At 51.7% G+C, this 19,549-nt stretch overlaps 5 protein-coding genes across 5 annotated transcripts; all 5 read right to left on the bottom strand.

Moving 5' to 3' along the window:
• Positions 1-1,412: 1,412 nt before the first annotated feature.
• Positions 1,413-3,180, bottom strand: SPSK_00486 (uncharacterized protein; the record flags this gene model as incomplete). The annotated part of the gene is made up of 2 exons (XM_016727454.1): positions 1,413-2,430; positions 2,705-3,180. 2 exons carry the CDS (start codon positions 3,178-3,180, stop codon positions 1,413-1,415), a joined length of 1,494 nt encoding a protein of 497 aa, XP_016582644.1.
• A 1,965-nt stretch (positions 3,181-5,145) lies between these two features.
• Positions 5,146-5,520, bottom strand: SPSK_00625 (uncharacterized protein; the record flags this gene model as incomplete). Its single annotated transcript, XM_016727589.1, has 1 exon — positions 5,146-5,520. One exon carries the CDS (start codon positions 5,518-5,520, stop codon positions 5,146-5,148), a length of 375 nt encoding a protein of 124 aa, XP_016582643.1.
• A 7,351-nt stretch (positions 5,521-12,871) lies between these two features.
• On the bottom strand, positions 12,872-14,331 carry SPSK_00520 (uncharacterized protein; the record flags this gene model as incomplete). The annotated part of the gene is made up of 2 exons (XM_016727487.1): positions 12,872-14,038; positions 14,161-14,331. The coding sequence occupies 2 exons, from the start codon at positions 14,329-14,331 to the stop codon at positions 12,872-12,874; spliced, it is 1,338 nt and encodes a 445-aa protein (XP_016582642.1).
• Positions 14,332-15,428: 1,097 nt separating this feature from the next.
• Positions 15,429-16,124, bottom strand: SPSK_00593 (peptidyl-tRNA hydrolase ICT1; the record flags this gene model as incomplete). Its single annotated transcript, XM_016727559.1, has 2 exons — positions 15,429-15,516; positions 15,589-16,124. 2 exons carry the CDS (start codon positions 16,122-16,124, stop codon positions 15,429-15,431), a joined length of 624 nt encoding a protein of 207 aa, XP_016582641.1.
• A 635-nt stretch (positions 16,125-16,759) lies between these two features.
• On the bottom strand, positions 16,760-18,374 carry SPSK_00501 (ring-14 protein; the record flags this gene model as incomplete). Its single annotated transcript, XM_016727469.1, has 3 exons — positions 16,760-17,205; positions 17,267-18,097; positions 18,149-18,374. The coding sequence occupies 3 exons, from the start codon at positions 18,372-18,374 to the stop codon at positions 16,760-16,762; spliced, it is 1,503 nt and encodes a 500-aa protein (XP_016582640.1).
• Between the last annotated feature and the right edge of the window lie 1,175 nt (positions 18,375-19,549).

Here is a 19,549-nt window from a genome sequence, read left to right as displayed (position 1 = left end):
AGGCGCGAAATTTACTGCTTTTTTTATTTGTCTGTCATTTCAACAGCTTTTGCAAGGGACTGTTTGAGACCACCAAGTTTTCCCTCCGCAATCGTTTTCTTTTTTTCATTTTTTTTTGTCATCATTTGTTTTATAAAAAGTGGTGTATGAGAAAAAGACAAATTTAATTAATTTAAATAAGTTTGGCTACGTTTTTCTTCGCTTATGTTTGTTTTCCTCACAATATTCACTGCCGCGGAGAAACTGTATTGTAGATTATCAATGGAATTCATTGTTTGTGCTTGTTGCTTCTGCCATCTATGTCTGCCGTAGAAGAAAATACCATCCTCGCACCCATTACGACTGACACCGCTGTGAATGACAACGTTCTTCTTGCAAAGTCCAGCCCTTTCTCCCCTTTGAAGCCTCCATATTCCTTCTAGACATAGCTGTTGGTGAGAAAACCGAAAGCAACCGACAAATAGACCGCCGTCAACGTCTCGAATTCCAAGACTCTTGTTTTGTTCTTCGTCTCTATGGTGTCGTCACCCCGATGTTCATGTTCATCCGACACAGAACCCAATATTAGTGACACCTCCCTCCAGAACAATATCAAAAGTGGCAAGCCAAACATCCACAACTGAAAAAATTAGTTGACTCCGGTGTTTGTTGCCTCGGGAACTCCAGTCCTCTTCCTCTTCCCTCCTGTCCCGTTTGCGCCCATTTGGTCATAAAATATCAAAAGCGATGACTGGCTGATGGCATGCAACGCAAAAAAAAAGAAGAAAAAAAGAAGAAGAAAAGGTAAAATCACAAAAGAAACATGCTGAGATCCACTGGCGGTAGACAAGTGTCGTCACCGGTGAACGTACCCCAGCGACAACTAGATACCGATGGAGAAGGCACAAGTACTTTCTCCTTGATGTCATGTTGCAAAGAAAGCTAAAGCAATTGCCCACAAAAAGCGAAAACAAGAACAAAATATGTAACGAATGCCGGCCGCTGAAACCCCGTTAAACGAATGCAATGCAGACACGTGTGTGCTGCGTGGTATGTTGTTTTGGTGTATGACTCTCGTCTAAAGCCAAACCCAACCCCTCTCCAATTGTTTCCGCCCATTGCCAGAATAGAAACACCGTCTGAACGCCATGAATAAAAAGCAGAGGGGGTTTGAACGCCAATATGGTGTAAAAAAGCGAGTGTCGTCATAATAAAACATTCGGGCAAAAAACTGTCAACTCGACGTGATCGTGTTTGCAACATGATGCTGTGGAAGAGGAAAGAGAAAGATCGCCGAAGAAAGAAGTTGAAGAAAACGAAATGCTCGACAAATGTAATCGGAGTCGGGGATGGTGGTAGAGTTATATTAACGGCGGTAGTGGTGTGGTGATGTGAGGATTTCGATTATACATTAAGATTTTGTGGTGACAGGATCACCGAACTGGTACGACCTCGCTCAGCTCGGCGTAGCGGGTATTTGACGCGTTGGTGGTGTCCCACACACTCACAGGGTGAAACTCGACTTCGGGTGTCGTCGGGCTCATGGTCCCTGGGCTGCTGTTATCACGACTGCCACCGCCGCTCACGCTGCCACTGACACTGCCGCCAGAAGACGAAGCGAAGCTTGAGGTGCTGCCAATGGTCCACTCGTCGCTGTCGCCGAAGGCACCGGCGACACGATGGCGCGGCAGCAAGTCGAGACCGAAGCCGTCGTAGTAATTGTACGCATACTCGTCAACGATAGAGCGGTTCTTCTCACCGATCTCGACGTACTCATACTGCCAACGGGTGCGCTTGTCCGGCTGGCGGCGGGGCATGAAGCTCGCGCGCGAGATGTAGTAGAAAAGGGCGGCCAGCAAGCTGCCGGCAACGAGGTCAACAGCGTAGTGGTGATTCAGGTACATGGTGGCCCACCAAATCCAGCCAACATACGCAATGAAAACAATGCGGAAGCGGGGGAAGCAGTAGCTCATGAACAGGGCCTCGAGCGTGGCGTCAGCAGCGTGCAGGCTCGGGAAAGCACCGAAGGGAAGAGGAGCAGTGGTGAAACTCGTCGTATACATGTCAACGCCCAACAGCTGGTCCACGCGCGCCAGACCGGCAGGAGAACCGGGCATGCCGTAGTGGGCGGGTTCGAGGCCGTGCAGGCGCTCGTACCAAGGGGGCGTGCAGGGGAAGACGAGCTGGGTGGTGACGCCAACAAGCGCCAAGTAGCCAAAGTTGCGAGCAAAGATAGGCGTCGTGCCAGGGGCGGCGAAGAAGAACATGAGCACACTGCACACCGCAGGTGCGCCGAAGTGGCCCAGGCCGTAAGGGAACCATGCCAGGAGGTCGAGCACGGGGTGTGTGTGCGCCGACAGGATGTTAGACAAATTGGCGCCGTACAGAACGTTCTCAAGCGCCGGCAGAACCTTCACCCAAATGTGAGGACGATACTCGACAGGGATGAATCTGTAACGGAAGAAACAAAAAGTCAGAAACAAGGTTCACACAAATACAGAAACATCGTGGGTTGTGCCAGGTGGATCAAAACGCCACCAAAATTAATCAAAATTGTCCGCAACCTGCCCTCCCACTTTTCCCAGTACTCTTCACCCGCGCGCACAAATGCAGGTGAAGCTGCAGGCGTTGAGCGGGTTGCTCGGCAGATTGCGTAACGACAACAGGAAAAACGTTTCTCATGGCACAAGCCACAAACCACACCGCATAGAAATGGAAAACTTACCGGCTGGAGAAGAAATAAAACAGATACGTCCATATCGGCAAGCTGGGCAGGAAGAACTGACGTGTCGCAGGCATCAGGACAAGCAGACTGTAGCCGGCGACGATACCGATGTCGACAATGAGAGGAATAGGTGCAATAATGAAGGAGAAAAGGACGAAAGCAGCCGTAATCAGATGCTGTATATCGTAGATGTTCCACCGATGGCGGCGGAGAGTACGCAGGCCATCAGCCGGGTTGAAAGAGCGCTGGAGCGACGCAACATTGCCGACAGACGCCTTGCCGCTACCAGCCTGTGTTGTTGACGCAAAGCGCGAAGGCGGCGCGGAGACAGACAAGCGAGGTTTCTGCTTTCTCCGGCTGCGACCAGGCCGGTATTTGCGGGGGATCGGGTTCCATTGGGCCAGCGCCGCGGCGGCAGGCCAGAAAAAGGACATTTTCGGCGCTGATTGCGAGAAACCGGTACCGAAATCTTGCATGGTTGCGGTGGCTGTGAGAGAGTTGGCGCGGTGTAGATAGGAACGTAGCGCTGTTTGGCTCGTCGAGTCGAAGTATATCGGCAATAAGACTGTTAAATATTCCGGGGGTCGTGATGGCTCGTACGGTGACAAATACAAAGTTCGGCGGACCTAATGGGTTCGCCTTAACACGGTCACAAATATATTGCCGCGGAGAATCGAGACAAGTGTCGGTTGGTGAGGCAAGAAAGCGAGCAACTCGAAATGGGTTGTCGTGAGGAGGCGGTCGCAAGAGAGTCGGAGATGATGGCGAGGGAGGGAGGTCTCGCGATCAAAGGAAAGTCGATAGTCAACAGCAGCGCACGCCCATGGTCCTTAGTCGACAGAATATTATTCGGAGTCGTCGTCGGAGTAGGGAGCGGATGGAAAGCGACAAGAAGCAAAAAGAAAGGAAACAAACTGAAGGATGGGAGGCAGAGGGGGATAAGAAAGGGAAAAGAAAGAAAAAGGGGACCAGGAATGGTGTATTTCTGGGCGAAGAGCGAGGACAAGGGAATATGAGGATTTTGGGGTCAAGGGAGTGGGCGGCGTCCGAGACGAAAGAAAACGGTGGGACGGCGCAGCGAGGAAAGAGCGAAAGCGACGGACGAACCGTAGGCAGGAGCGACTGGGAAAGACAAAAAAACCTAATTGCAGAGGTTTGCTAGCCCCTATCACCTCGAAGTAAAACACCCAACGGCGCGAGCGGGACGGTGGCAGCGGGGCTCTTTGGAAGCTTGGAAGAGGCTGTAGTGGTCATATGGCGCACCGAGGCCTCGGACGAAATCCTTTGGGTAGAGAGAGGGCATGGACAACGGGATGAGCGAAACGGAGTGAGAAAACGGAGCCGCCAAGGAGCGAGACCGACAAAAACGACGCTAGTACTCAGAATGCAGGGACGCTAGTAGGTGCGGGATGGAAGGTCTGGGATTTGACTGGGTGCTCGGGACGCATTGGCGCTTACGTCAATCGCACGTTTAGTGAAAATTGAGGAAACCGCGACAGTGGAAAGAAAGAACAAAAACAGTGGCAGCGACCGTGGACGGAAGCACAACGTGAGGAAGGACGGAGTATATTGCAATTGTTGGCTGGAGAGACAGCGGCGTCTCGATTGAGGGAGGTGGGAACGACTTCCTGCCTTCTTTATTCTGCATCCGTGGAGGAAGGTACGGCCACGCGAGCACACAAGAGCCCACGCGAGCGACACACGACCTCACAATCAGGGAGATAGGCCACTGCAGACCGCTAAATATCGAGCGCAAAACGATGCCAATGCTGGTAGCAAACGTTGCAATTGCATAGTAATTAATTACTGTCGACAAGGCGTAAAAGAACAGAAAATAGTCCACGAGCGCAGCATCAGGGATTTCGGGGAATTCGACATTCCCGAAGAACGCGCATAGTATTAAGGAGTATTTTGTATGGCTAGCGCCAGCGCGGGCGCGAGACGCAAAGAGCGGGCGTATGACGGCAGCCAAGCTAGAGAACATCTGGGAAACAAGGTCAGGCGGGCCTGAAATTTCCTTTTAGTGGAGGACCGCCCCTATCGATAGTTGTCATTGGGAATCTGGCTTTACTCCAAACGGCCTGTACTGGCGTGAGACCAGCTCTGATTTCAGAGGGAAAGAGCCAGAACGACGCCTGCACCGAAATGGACACTAGTAGTGCGATCAGGGAAAGTCGACATGGCCCGCGTATCAGGCAGGGACCAACCAGGGGGGAGGAATGGGTGGGCACCATTTCCACAATAGAAACAAAATGCTGGACAAGGCACAAAACGAAAAGCACTGATTCCAAGGCGTGTTTGGTCACGATGTTGCGCCTTCCTGTGTCGTCTTAATATGTGCTCTTCCTCCGCCGAACTGTGCGGGCGCTGGGGCCTTTCCGTCTCAGCCAGGCATTGTCTCTGCCCGGAGTTTGTCTTTTCACTCATTTCGCTCAACGTACTCAATCCCTCCATGCCACTGGATCCGCCAAGAGACTCTCTTTTCTGGTTCGCGTTCTTTTGCCGTTACAGGCTTGCTGCAGCTGCTGCAGGTGCTTTGGCTGCGCTGCAGTGTGACGGAGACGAGAAGGGCTCAAGATGAGAAGAACCGGCGTTTCATCTGTCGCGCCTCCGTCGCATCTGTTCACGGCCACACACCACCGTTTGTCACGTATTCTCCAAGCGTGGCGTGGGCTCTCCTGGTTGGTCTGGCATCCAGAAATAAGACCAATGATGGTTGGGTCGTCGGAGCATCGCTCCGTGGCATGCTTAAACGTCTGGGCGGTGATGGGCACATCTTTCAACGGTTGCCCCGTTGCCCGATGCCCATTGTCCATTGCCGGTGCCCAAAAAGCCCTCTGAAATCGGGCTGTGCTGCTTAAATGAAAGTTTGTCTTGGCTGGTGCCTTGTGGCTCCGCCTCAAGAATCCGATAGAGGGAATAGAATGCGAGAAACGGGCGACAAGGGGACAACGAAACGGCGCCGTCAGCTTACGGGAAACAGTGCAAAACGTAAGATTGGTCCAACCGGGGGCTCGGGTGATGCTGACTGGAAACAATTAATGGACCAACCAAGCAAGCCACACACAACGGCCTCGATATTTTGAGTACGATGTCGTACTGGACGAGAAACAGGCAGAAAGGCAGGGGACTCGACAGGGGCAATCATGTTGGGCTGGATGGGCGTCGCGAGAAAGTGAAACCGGGGTTGATGTACCGTGCGTGTGTGCAAATCAATTCCCGTCAAACGTGCGGGATATGGAGGAAACGCAAAACGGCTGTCTCTGTTCTTCCTCTTCTTCTTTCCAGAGCGCAATGTCAGGTAATACGACATACGAACAAAACTTCTCTGTGCGAATCAATGGCGGAAGACGATGCTACTCAGAAACAAATAGACGAAACACATACGCAGGACGCGTTGTACAGTATGCAAGACACCAGGCAGATGGCACGAGCGTTTTATGAGTATTACGACGTATGCGACAAGAGGATGTGCCACGCATCAAACATTGTATGCCAGACGGACCCATCTCGTCGTTGGTTTCTGCACCTGTCTTTGTTGCTTCTCGCTTCTCGATCGCAGCGATCAGACGATGCGTGAGCTGCGGCATATGCCCTTTACTGCATCGTGCGTTTTCTTTGTCTGGCTCTGTTTTATCATTTTACCCGCACGTCTGAACAAAAGTGCTTCTCGCATTCTGCTGTTCATTCAATTCTCCTAACACATTTTCCTCGGAATGTTGTACATGTCCTGACATCTTGCTTATTCGCTCCGCTCCACCCACCTTGACATGATCTGATATGATTAGGTCCGACCGCACCCTCTTCTTTTCTCTTCATCTTGTTCTGACAGTCGACTGGGCCCTACGAAGTAATGGCGAACTTGGCGGGGCGGGCAGATGACGAAACGCTGCAGTAGCTCTGCAGCCTTGCGCCACTCTCACGGCACAACGAAACTGATATGTACATGGGCGAATAGTACACCGTCCGATCGAGGGCATCCTATCATGGTGACTCGCAGGTGGCACAGCAAGGCGAAGCACAGAGTAGAAAAACCGTTTGGCCAAAGCTTCTTCAGTTAGTTAGGTTAAGTTAGTTAGGATAGGGCGATGCTAGAGCACCGCCACCAACTGACTCAAATGATTTTGAATCGTGCAGTGGTTGCTTCAAGGGTGCACGCTATTGGCGCCATCAGCTAATAATCTGCATCGATCGCAACCACCACATGGAGATGGCGCCCTCGCTGTTGCATGCAATAATGCAGAGCTCAGTAGCGAGAGGAAACTCGAGTACAACATACATTCAGAGCCAATATATCGGGCACATTGGTGGTGGCTGGTCGCCAGTGTCGACACTTGCGAGTTAATTACTAAGTGGGTTAGCAACAGGAAAGAGCAAAACGGCGGACAAGTATTTTGCACATCAGAAAGGTATCTTGCTTCGTACCGTTTCGAACTGCCCTACGGCACCCTTGCATAACGCGAAGATTAGGCATTGGCCGTTTCCAACAAGGCTCCCAATTAAGGACGCCCCACCGTTTCCTGGCCGATTATCAGACCCGCACGAAGGACGGCAAGTAGCTTTGCTACTCCACACGAAAACTTTCCAAGCGCCTGTTTCCTTTCTTTTCTTTTCTTTTCGGCTTTTTTTCTCGTCAAAGCCGAGGCGGAAACTTTTTTTTAACAGTCGTTATGTACTGCTAAAATAGCCCTCGGCCTCGTCCACTTTTGCCCATGTACTTGACAGGCCGGGGTTCGCTGGAAGCAAAAGCAATACTGAAATTGCGGGAACGACCAACAGTTGACAAAGTCGAAAAAAGTCAAAAAGAGGCAATTCGTCGTGCGAGCACAAAGTGATTGTCGTGCGTACGAAATACTCCGTACGTCGTACTTTGTGGGTCTTGGCAAAACAGAGCAATGATTGTCGTTTTCGCGATCGACCATCGAGCGCTGCAAATTGCCCCAAAAATGACAGGACGATCTTGCCCTGCTAGAGTGGCTGAGAGGCAAGGAAACATACAACTGGTTTGCCGTATTTTATGTAGTGTGTGGTTCTGGCCAATAGCCTGGCGCTTTGTCCAACGGGCCCTACCGGGAAGCCGAGTGGCGTTGAAAAATAGAGGAGAAAAAAAAATTAGCGAGAGGCAAATACTGCGATGAGTTCTCCCAATTGTCCCGTGCCAACAAATTTGTAGCGTACCATTGTCGCAGACACAGTTCTTTTCCTTACAGTATTCCTACAAAGGACTCACAACTAGGGTTACAGAAGGAGTGGCCATGGCCGGCTCGTTGTCGTCTCACATAAAGGTAGTAGGTCCTCGAAGCGAAAAGCCATCATTTGATCCAATCATTTTCTCGGTAGACTCGAAAAGAAGAGCGAAATGAGACGGCCGCATGGGTGCGGCCTTGCGTTTTGTCGCCTCGCCACTACAAAAGTTTGCCGACGTTAGTGGGAACGGGAAGCTGGAAACGGCGTGTTACCTTTCTGACATTGCTCCTTTCTTGCGAAAGTTGTCCGGAATTACTTCCGTCCAACGTCTCTCGTTCGCTGTTGTTTTCTCGCCTGCGACAGCGATGATCCGTGCCTGCCCCGAGCTGGAGGGGGCTGCCTGCGACTGCAATTTTAAACTCTTTAAGCTGTGGCTGGTATGACCAGGGTGTGCCCTCTTCTGCCAAGCCCAAATCTCCAAGGGAAGCAAGAAAGAGGGCCGCCACATTGAGTCCTTTGCACAGAACCTCCCGTCTCCCCCTCCCCCCCCAAATGGGCAATCTCTCACGTTTGTTCGTGGGCAGGGTTTTTTTTAGTAGCGCCTGGGGGAACCGGGGTCTACAAAGCACTGAAATCGTAAGCGACCGTTTTATTGCAAGGGCCTTGCAAGCCACAATTTTTGCCCCTCTTTATTTATGGAATTGGGGTTTAATTCTAGCTCTTGGACATCCTAGAAACGGACAGTAGAGAACTATTGTCAATTGACAGCGGGAGTGTGCAACCGAAGGAGAGAACGACCGTACAGCGCGGTACGTAATTACGGCGTACCAACACGGCAACTACGCCAGAGTCGTACGGCGTTGGAAAGGAAGGAGCAAGGGACCAGCGGACTGGAACATTGTTTGAGACATTTTTCTTTACCGCTCCTACTGTCGACCAGCGTCAACTGCATTCTTACTTTTCATCATTGATATCGACACAGAGCTTCAAACTCGGCACCCGGACTGTTCGGCTGGGTCCTGCCTCCGAAATGGGCCAAAAATAGTCATTCAGATGGCATGCGGGCCCAGAAAAGTCGGTCTGCATCTGTCGCTTGTCTTCTTCATCGACAAAGTTTGTCTTTGTTCCATCGTCGCTTTACCAGCCAATCCGGTCAGCCCACGAGCCCTTGAGGTTAGCCCCTGCTCATGCAAGGAAGCCCTTTATAATGGTTGCCTATCCATCGCTCTACGGCACCTCAAAGAATAGGCTCAACAAGGGGCGCCAAGTTCTAAGAAAAGATACAGGATGATGAACGGTTTGGGATAAGCATCGACGGCTGCATTAGCCTCTGCTGGTCTCCTCCACGACGACGAGGACCACTTGCCAGACAAGCAGCCAGCCTTCTGGAGCGACGGATGAAATCAACGATGTCATCTTCCGGCGTCCTGCACACTTTTGTTTTGCGCTTTTTTGGAGCATCAACCTTTTTGACGCTACTAAGTGCTAACTGCCGGCGTGTGATCCAGGTTCTTGTGATGGCAGATTTGGCGGCTGGACTGGACTGGCAGCCAGATATTAATATCTCGAAGGATTTTGGCTTTCCAGTTTTATTATTTTTAGTTTTGATTGTTTTGCTGGCGTCCTTTGGATCCTTGGGAAATGTCAGGACTGTGATGGCCCGCCATGCCTACCGCTCGGGTTCACCAACTCGCTCTCTCGACCATCGCAGGAGGACTGACCATCACATCTTCCAGTCTTAGACAGGAAGAGGTCGAGCTGAACGGCGCTTAGCGCTCCTTGCTACTGTAAGGGCTGCCACGGTAGCGCAGCGCTTTCGAACGTCTCAAAGCAAGCCACATACGTCGTTGACGCCGTTCCAACTTTCATCTCTCTCTGCTACCAGCCTCGGAAAAGAACGCAACACGGTCGCGAAGCGATACTCAGCAGTCGTCAACGGCAAATCGCCATTACACGGCCAATTTGCTCCGTTTACTACATGGAAAGATACTGGCCATTTTCTAATTTGATTTGGGAACCGACACCCCTGTGCAGAGTTGCATCTTGTTCCACAGGTCCTTTATTACAGGGTGAGAAGTGCTGTCGCGTGTCTACACACCATTGGCGAAGCGTTTATCCTATTTGGGCCACCGTTTTGATTTCTTTGTGGATTTTTTGGATCCTTTCCCTTTTTTTGCGTCTTGCAGGGATCTCCGTGCTTACCAGACCTGCAGGCCACTTGCTTTACTTTTTATTGCTTGCAGTTGGCCTTGGAACGGTCAGCCGTCTAGTTTCCCAAATCCGAGTCTTCCGAGGCCAGCCAAATATTCGCTCTTTGTTTTTCTTTCCAGAGGAAGAAGAAACGAAGCCCAATTTTTGTTTCGACGGGCTGCAAAAACGAACCAAACGCGCATGGCAAGAACCACCCCGGATTATGAAGTTCTAAGCGCTCCCGTTGCAAAGATGATCATAGTAATGGATGATTTAATGGGCATTGACGGATACGAAGACGGTAAGAAACAGAAGAAGCCACGACCAAAAAGCAACACGGTTGGCCATCACATGTGCATCTGCATGACCCTACTGCAGAACAAAGCATGCATATTTTGGGCCACGGTTCGATGCTCACTGCGAATCGGCGTCCGGCATCCACGTAGGGCCAGGTCACAGGTCCTGCTCAAAGTTTTTGTGGCAGCAAATGACGGCGTTTTGGCAAGCAAGAAAATAGCCCCCCACGTCTGCCGAGGTGGCCGAGTGTTCCGGGAGGACAGTCTCGGACACAGCATTTCCCTTGCATAGGAATAAGATTGTTGTGTTGAATGAGAAAAACGTCGCAAAATTGATCGTGAGATCGTACGAGAGCCGAGAAAGATGAACGGTTGTCAGTCATCTCATCTGCATGCTTTGAGTAAGCCTTACTTTTCGTACCAAATAGCGACGACGGGCCCAAGCAAGCTACTGGTTCTTTTGATTGAGATTCAACCTCGCGCGTGACGCGACTGAGGATTGCGCCAGTTTTGTTCTTTTGCCCTTACTTTTCTCGATCAGCGTTTTCTTTGTTCGTGGCGTTGCCCATTCCAGAGGAAACGCGAAGCACCTGAGACAGGTGCAGTTCATTCAACTAGAAAGCCGACCGCGTGCCCCTCGTGGACAGTATGGACTGGATATACGGAAAGACAGCGGGATCGTGGGTGTCCCTTGGTTCCTGCAACATATGTCGTAGGAAAATATATATAAAATAAAATAAAATAAAAATAAAAATAAAAATAAAATAAAAATAAAAATAAAAATAAAAATAAAAATAAAAATAAAAATAAAAATAAAAATAAAAATAAAAATAAAAATAAAAATAAAAATAAAATAATAAAAATAAAATAAAATAAAAAAATAAAAACAGCACTGTTTCTCGACTCTCTACTCCGTACTTCCGTGCTGAGTACGGAGATTACAGCCGAACATCGCCAGTCACCATAACGTCGTGTGGATTGACAGCTGTCGTCAAACCCGCAATTAAATAATTACAAAAACGGAAAGTAAAATATATCTCCGTATCACCGGTCGTTTGGCGTTTAAAGTTCCTTTACCATCGGTTTGGCTTATCACCGCAGAGATGGAGTTGTCGACCGAAGACGAGCGTCTGGTTGATGTTAAGTCCATTAGGGAAACAGGCCATTGCAGCTCATCCCACTGGATCTCACACCGTTACCATTTGCAAACGGAGGATCTCAATGTACCTCGTAGCTGTTCCCTAACATCCGAGTTTGCGGAATCAATACGGAATACGAAAAAGTTCACGCCTCTCCCCTCGACAGGCCTCCCGTCTCTCACGTCTCTGACTGTCAAATTTCGAAGTGTCTCGTTCCAAGAGAGGGGCAGCAATCTTAAATTCCGGGGCAGTTGGAGTATCGTGGGTCGCCTTGAGACGGGTGGCCACGCAAGAGAGACAAGGCTAGACCCAATCCAGGGGTCCGTGTTGAAGCTCAATGAACCAACTGACAAGGGGGAAATTGGTACAGTAATACTCCGTACAGAATAATCAGGGGAAGTAAAAGAAACAAAAACTGAAAGAAAAACTAGTTATGTCGACCACGAGTCAGAGTCGACAAGGAATGCCTTTCGTGGGAATCTATCACGCGTGTCGAACAGGGGTCCTTGTCTTGAGGCCTTTCAAGGATAATTTGCCGCATTCAATTTCGCGAATAAGGGTTATCGTGAAAAAGGGAAAAAGGGGTACAAGAGAAGACAAATATACGCGTGTGCACACGACCTCCACAAGCCAATCATCGATAGTCAAAAGAGATGAGAGGACAGAAAACGTCGTACGCTATCGTGTCACTCGGACGCCGAAAGAACACGAAAAATAATGGGAAGAGAGGAAGCCGAATTAAGGTTTATGCCAGGGCAAAGCCAAACCTCGGACGGACAGCGCTAACATATTCCCGTGCCACCATGCAAAGGGTCATGCAGGTTGAATCAGAAGCCGAGGGCAAAAGCTAACAAGAAAGATGGGCGGACACTCCCGCACTCGTCGCCTGCAGTGGTGAGAGTAATAACGTGCATGTGGAGAGTCGATGCTTGTCTGCATCCCTTGAATGCGAGGCACAGCCTTTGGGAGGTGCATCGAATGCCGAGCGGTCCTACGTCACCGATAAGTGAAGAAGGTTTGATGCGGAATAAAAGCATTCACTGCTGCGTGTATCTGGAAATCGTTGCCGTCTGAGATAAATGAAGATGATTCGGGCAAGGCTATGCCAAGTGGCATTGAGCATGACAAGACGAGAAGAAGGAAGACGAGAACGAAGCCACAATGACGCGGGGAATAGAGCTTGATACAAAGCCAATACATCAAAAGCTATAGAGCCAGTCCATATTGTAAACAAGAAGCCAGAAAAGAAAAACTCGCCGGTTGCTGACAACATCATAGTAAATAAATAAGAAAAAAGAAAAAGAAAAAAAAAGGACCATGAGCGATGCGTATCCAGACAAGACTTGTCCTGGAGCCTACCCTCGGCTGCCGACGCCCGTCCATAGGCCTTTCGTTGTCTCGACGACCTTGTTCACATCCATGCCCGGCCGCAGCGCCACGGGCACGGAGCTGAGTGCCGGCGCATCGCTCATACTAACGTCGTTGCCGCCGTGGTTAAGCCGGTCCACACCGTCTTTTTCAACTTGCGTGCCATACCCAGAGTCGTCCTTGTACATTGCTGGGACGGCACCTGGGGAAGCGCCCCCATTCGTTGGTGGTGCGCCCTGCGGTGCAGGTGCGCGGTTTGTTTTCACGCTGGATCCGTTGCCGCCATTGTTGTTCCGGGCCGGTTCTCGCGACCGCGCACCATCCATGCGCCCTTGAAGCCCACCCTCCCGCAGCTTGTTGATTGCGCGCACCGTGTCGATGGCCGCGTGCAGCGTGCGCCGCGCGTTGAAGTTCTTCTTGACGGTCGGCAGCAAGTTGGTCTCGTCGGTCGGGCCGGCGACACCTGGGGCTCCGGCGTTGCGGCGGTCGTAGCCCGCCAGGAACGGATGCTGCAGAGCCTCGTGGGCGGTCATGCGTTGTGAGGCGTCGATAGTGAGACAACGGCGGATAAAGTCTTTAGCAGCGTCTGAGACGCCACGCCAGTAGTCAACGGGTGTGAAGGAGTAGTCGGCTTGCAATATGGCCTGCATCTCCTCAAAATCGCTGTCGCGGTCAAACGGCGTGTAACCGCAGAGCAAGAAGTAAGTGATGACGCCCAGCGCCCAGATGTCGACAGGCTTGCCGTGGCCAATCTTCTTGAAGATCTCGGGTGCCATGTAGCCCGGAGTGCCGCACGTCGTGGTGAGGACGTGGAACTGCTCCTCGTCCATGATACGGGAGAGGCCAAAGTCGGCGATCAGCAGGTCGGCGTTGTCTTCCGGGGTGCGGAACAGCAGGTTCTCTGGCTTAAGATCGCGGTGGACGATGCCGTGGTCGTGGAGGTAGGCGACGGCGGAAAGTGTGGCCCGGATGAGGTCGGCAGCGTCTGACTCGTAGTATGAGCCCTTGCGGCAGATACGGTCGAAGAGCTCACCACCAAGTGCAAGGTCGGTGACGAGATACAGATTGTTCATGGTCTCGAAGTAGTCAACCAGTGTCAGAATGTTTTTGTGTCCCATAGACACCTTTTTCAGGACGGCAATTTCATTGCGGATCTACAAGAGGGGGAAGTGAAAAGTGCATATTAGCAATCGTGGTGCATAGAAAACGGGACTTCACAACCAGGTCAAGCATTCCAAGAATGGACGGCATCATCTTCACGCCCATGCTGACTTACCATATGTTCTCGTCCAGCCATCAGTCGTTTGTTGATCACCTTGGCGGCATAACACCGCCCCGTGTCGATGTGCACACACTCTTTCACGACCGAGTACGAGCCGGCGCCGAGCGTCTTGCCGACTTTGTAGCGGCACGGCTGCACCTGCGGCGGAGGGGGCTTGGCAGCCATATTATGTATGAAGAGAGGCGGTAAGGATGGATGTAGTAGAGATAACGAGAGAGAGGTGACGAATACAGGGCAACAGAAGGCCGCGGGAGGTCGGTATGAACCGTATCGCCGGCAAGAAGAGCCGTAGAGCGGCCGATGCCGGTCGGGATTGTCAGGACAAAAAAAACGTCGAAGGAGGTCGAAAAAGGTCAAAAAAGGTCAAGATCGACTTGCTGAGTGTCTTGGGCCGCTTGTGGGGTTTGCTGTCGCAGGCACGGAGTGTGCAGGAACCTGCTCGGGCGTCAACAAAGACGGTTTGCAGGTATCTTGTGCTGAGGAAACAATGCTGGGGAGACGTTCTCTGGAAGTGTTGAGAAGGGGGTCGTCGCTAGATGATATGCCGCCGTGGAGGAAACAAAAGAAGGGTCGTTCATAATCGAGTGAGAATGTCAGCATATCAGAATGGCGGAAGGAGGGGATGGGACTAGTGGGGCCCCAGTTTTTTTTGTTGTGGCAGTTGCCTCCCCAATTTACAGGAGAAGAAAGACCGGTTGGGCGCGACCCAGGGGGCTCGGAGCGCCAACGGTCCAGGTCTCTTTCCTTCTTACAGCGCAAGCTGAGTGCGGGGCACCACTTTTCCTCACGGGCGCCGGACGGCGCAACGGGCCAGACTTTGACAGCCACTGTAAGCATTCCGCTGCTCTTTCCCCCTCTTCAGTCTCGTATGCACCCAGCGCTCTGTGATATCGCCCCATGTAACATGCAACGGCATTTTGCGGCCATTTGTATGACTTCCTCTGGAATCATTTATCAGCAGGTCCCCGACTTGGGCTGCCGAGCCGAACTAACGAAGTCAGGACAAGCAGCTGCCACGGCGCCTAGGATGATAAACCCACAGAAGATGGGGTCGAGCCCTGGACCTTTGGCACCTTTATCTGAATGCAGTTCAAACCATACATGCTGCAGAGCTGACGAAACCAGAGCCAATCACCGGCATGCTCTTGCCGGCCAGTTTCATGGCCAGTCACAGCATTGGTGGGAGACAGCAACGACAGGCCTCAGTCGCGTCGCTCGCAATTGACTCCGATTCAGACTCACGCCTTGCACGGTCTGACCACTCACTCGAAGCTGCCGCCACGTCGAAACTGCTTCTTGCTGCTCTGCTTCTTCTTCTCTTTGATCCTTGCTGCGTGGAATGCTTTCTCTCTGCATTGCCGCGTGTGTGTTAGCCGACCAGTCCAACATATGGCTTAAATCGTCAACGGATTATCAACTCACACTGCCTTGTACTTGGTCGCCGTCTCTGGTTGCGTCTCGCCTGGCACTGTCGCCTCGTACAGTGCCACCAGCTCGTCAAACAGCTTCTCGCGGTTGGCCCCGGCATTGGCCGTGCGCGAACGCTGTGTCTGGGCCTGAATTGTCAGGCTGTCGGTGGCCTTGGTGTAATACCGCGACGTGCGCAGCCGATCACGCAACAGTGTCGGCAGAAAGCTCTGCAGCTCATATATGGGCCAGACGGTCGTGGCCTTGGTCTCGGTCTTGTTGACGTGCTGTCCACCGGGCCCACTGGACCGTGAGAAGGTTGTGTTGCCTTGGGGCAGAGCATCTTGGGTGAGCGCCTGCCGCCACTGGCGCGCAGCCTGCAAGTCGTCCGGGTTGAAGCCGCTGTCGAAAGCTGCATACCGATCCGATGCGCGCCGGGCTATCGTAGTCGCAAAGTTCCTTGGAGCGCCTGGCAGGCCTACACCGAAGCCGAGTAACGACGGTGTTCGAGGCGTCGACCTCGCCTGGCGGAGGACACTGCTCGCGAACATTGCAAGAGTCGAATTCCAAGGGTATGTTAGTCGTAAGAATGGAGAGCGAGCCATTTGAATGCCGAAATGGCGTGGTTTTGCTGGAACAAAAATAGCGAATCAAGTCTTAAAACCGGTCCATTTGATATTGGCGCCCAAGAAGCTCGCGCCAGCGATCGCCGAGCAATTTGAGATCCCGCTGCCCCACAGTTACAACACAACATAAGTCGGCTCTACGTGTGTTGTAATCGAGTCGTAGATTTCATAGCATTCTTTGTTTCAACGACTACTGTTACAATTTATCTACATACATATTCATGGGACTTTTTTTTCCTTCATTCCTTTTCAATTATTTAATTTTAAAAAATTGTAAATTACGAATTGAAACTAATACCATGTTTGGTTAGTTAATTACTGTGTTTATTTATGTATGCACATCATCTATTCTTGTTACATATCAAAGGTTACATATCCAGGCCAAAGACTTTGAAATAGTAAAGAAATTAAAATTGAGTATGGATGAATACATGCTGCCAAAAGATGGGGTATAAAACTGGTATCCTTAGAAACAGAAAAAAAAAAAAGTAAAAAGAGGGGGAAAGATATAAAAATAGAGACAATAATGCGTGTACGCATAAGGAACCAGTCATGCCGTTTTACATCAAGATGCAGGACGTTGGTTTGTACCCTTCGCCGAACAGTTCTTGTCCACGCTCAATCTCGTTGGCCTGTTGCTTCTCCTTGACCTCCTGCCGAAAGTAGAGCTTCAAGAACCTATGGAGATCGGCATCCAGGTTGTCGAGATCGGCCTGCATGACGACCTCACCGCGGCACAAGGGACAAAACTTTTGTTCTTCACGCTGCATCTTGATGACGCAGCGGACACAAAACACATGGCGACAAAGTAGGCGCACAGGCATCCAGGCAATGCTGAGACAGACCGGACAGGTGTAATCTTCGAGGCGGGGCACGACGGCGACGACGTCTTCGGCAATGCGGGCGCAGACGTCGCGGGCTAAGCTATCGACGAGCATATCATGGTGGTGGCGAGTGGCGTCGGGGAACGTCCGCGATACGTCCAGGGCTGTCCACTTGTCGAATTCTGTGCGTGTTAGAATGGTGATCTTGAATGGCATGAACGGGACAAAAACATAGGTACCTACTTTTCAATATTTTGGACTGGGCAGTCTGGTTGAGCTCGCGGAACCGCAGGTTGAGGTAGAGCCGTTTGTTTAGCATCAAGAAGTGCTGGTAGGTGGCGAGACTCGCGGCCAGCTGGAAGTGCTGCAGCAGCCCGCGGCTCTTCACCTGCTCCTGGAACCAGTCGAGCTGCCGCGACGCCTGAGCAGATGTGCGGGCCTTGCCGTGGTCGCGTTCGCGTGTGGAAAAGAAGACCTGGGCGTCGAGGTACAGCTCCAACAGCTCGCGCCAGAGAGTCAGGTCGCTGGCGTATTTGTGATGAGCGACGGCGGTGGTCGTCTGGTTTGCACTGGCCTTTGCCGATGAGCTCCCAAACCACGTCCGCTTCTTCCTTTCCGGTCTTGCCACGGCCGACACTTCCTGACCCAGCGCCACGACTTCGGCCGTGATGGCAGCCTGCTCAGCTTGCCCAATGCGCTCGAGCTGAGCCATGTCGCGGTAGATGAGACCAAAGAACTCGCTGTCGGCTGTCAGGGACACTTCGACGCGTTGGAAGCTCTTTTGGCGGGCACCACCTGTGCCACTAGAGCCAACGCGCTCACCGGGCGGGGATGAGAGGCTTGACGACGGGCCGCTCTCGTCGTCCGATTCGTCGACAATGGCGTCAGGCATGGGCGAGCCACCATCTAGGCTGGATTCGCCGGTAAGTTGGTCATCAGCCACCGAGCTGCGCCGAATATCGGCCTGTTTTTCAAGAAAAGCCTTGGACGCGGGCGAAAGTGAGGCGTCCACAACGACGCCGTCTTCGAGGTCGACGAAGATGGTGAAGTGTGTTTGAACAGCAGAGTCGCTCACTGGGGATGTTAGTACTGGGCTGCAAAACCTCCAGGGCAGAAGTGGCTTACCATCAAACTTGTACTTAGCAAGTGGAATCTGGTCACCACGTGTGGACACAGCCTGAGCAGCTAGCAGCTGGCGCAGCGTGTCGGCGTCGAGGCCCATGGCCTGGAACTCGGCGCGGATCTTGTTCAGGCATTTCTTGAGGGTTGGATAGGGAATGGCGGCCTTGCACCACTCCTCGGGGTAATCCCCGCTCTGGAGTGCTGCCTTGAACTCGCGCGCAAACTTCATGCCGTCCCTGGTTGGGGGAGTACAGAGCGATGAACAGGTCGTGCAGGTCAATAGTTATGTCGAGGTTTGCGGGTTGCTGTTGTCTCGTAGGCGCTGTACGACCATGGCGGTACCTGTCGTGGTTGTACGTAAGTCGTAGTCTTGGTGGGCGGGTATCAGTCGTCAGACAGTAGTCTGTGTACCGTGAACCCGGTTGACATCGGTAGGCTGAGGGCACTGAATTCGCGACTGTCGTTGGTGAGCTGTGGTTCGTGATAATATATGGATGGCAAAGTGGGGAAGGAATAAAATAAAAAGCTAAACGCGGAAGGATGGAGTAGATGGACGAGTGAAAGCGAAGCCAAGACACAGAGTAGTGCCGGCGTAGCAGTAGGTGATATATATCCTGGTCGTGGTGCCTGGTTCCTGGCGATGCGATCATGGGGCAAAAGAGCAGAAAAAGAAAATAATATGTGGAGGAGGTGGCGAGAATATATTTTCGTATTTTTGTAGTGGCGGCGGTGTGTAGCAAAAAGTCCAAAAGTCGTTAATGAGGCAAGCGCGTCATGCACCTTCTAGAAGGCGCACCCTGAGGGCTGGTCAGGCGACCACTTCCTTTCTAACTTGCCCTAAAAAAGGTGTCGGTCACCAGGTAAAATGAAGCCTGGGCCAGGCCTGGGCTGGTGGTTGCCGAGAGCGGCCAGGCCCAGTAAAGGCTCTAGGCCCAAATAGGAGGGCCGCTGGGGGACGACGGAAGACCCTGAATGGGACAAAAAACTCTGCTAAGCCTAGTCCTCGTTGGGAGCGTCCCGCTGTGCCAACAACGTCATTCCAGTGAGTGTTAGTGGTGGACTCTAGCGGAGCACAAAGAACGCAGTTGCGCAAATCTTGGGGGCCACATTGAGCACGTTTATAAGAAGAATACGTGCTTTGCTCGTGCTAAAGCGGTAAAAACAATGCTACAAAGACACGGGGCTTACAGAACCATCGACAAATTTAACAATTTTCTTGTCATCCATAAACTAACATACATTTTCCGCTGCCACATGGCGTATGTCCGGCAGGCCACTGGCTGGAATAATAGCGTTCATTGTACGACTATATTATAGCGTCTTATAGCGTCTTGTAGCGCTGGAAATAGTGCCATGTTGGGGACCTTGGTGTGCCTCTTGGTTCCTTTCTGCTGGACGCACAAC

This window comes from Sporothrix schenckii (genome assembly GCF_000961545.1).
Source record: "Sporothrix schenckii 1099-18 chromosome Unknown Cont49, whole genome shotgun sequence".
Lineage (NCBI taxonomy): Eukaryota > Fungi > Ascomycota > Sordariomycetes > Ophiostomatales > Ophiostomataceae > Sporothrix > Sporothrix schenckii.
This window is presented reverse-complemented; position numbering and strand designations above follow the sequence as displayed.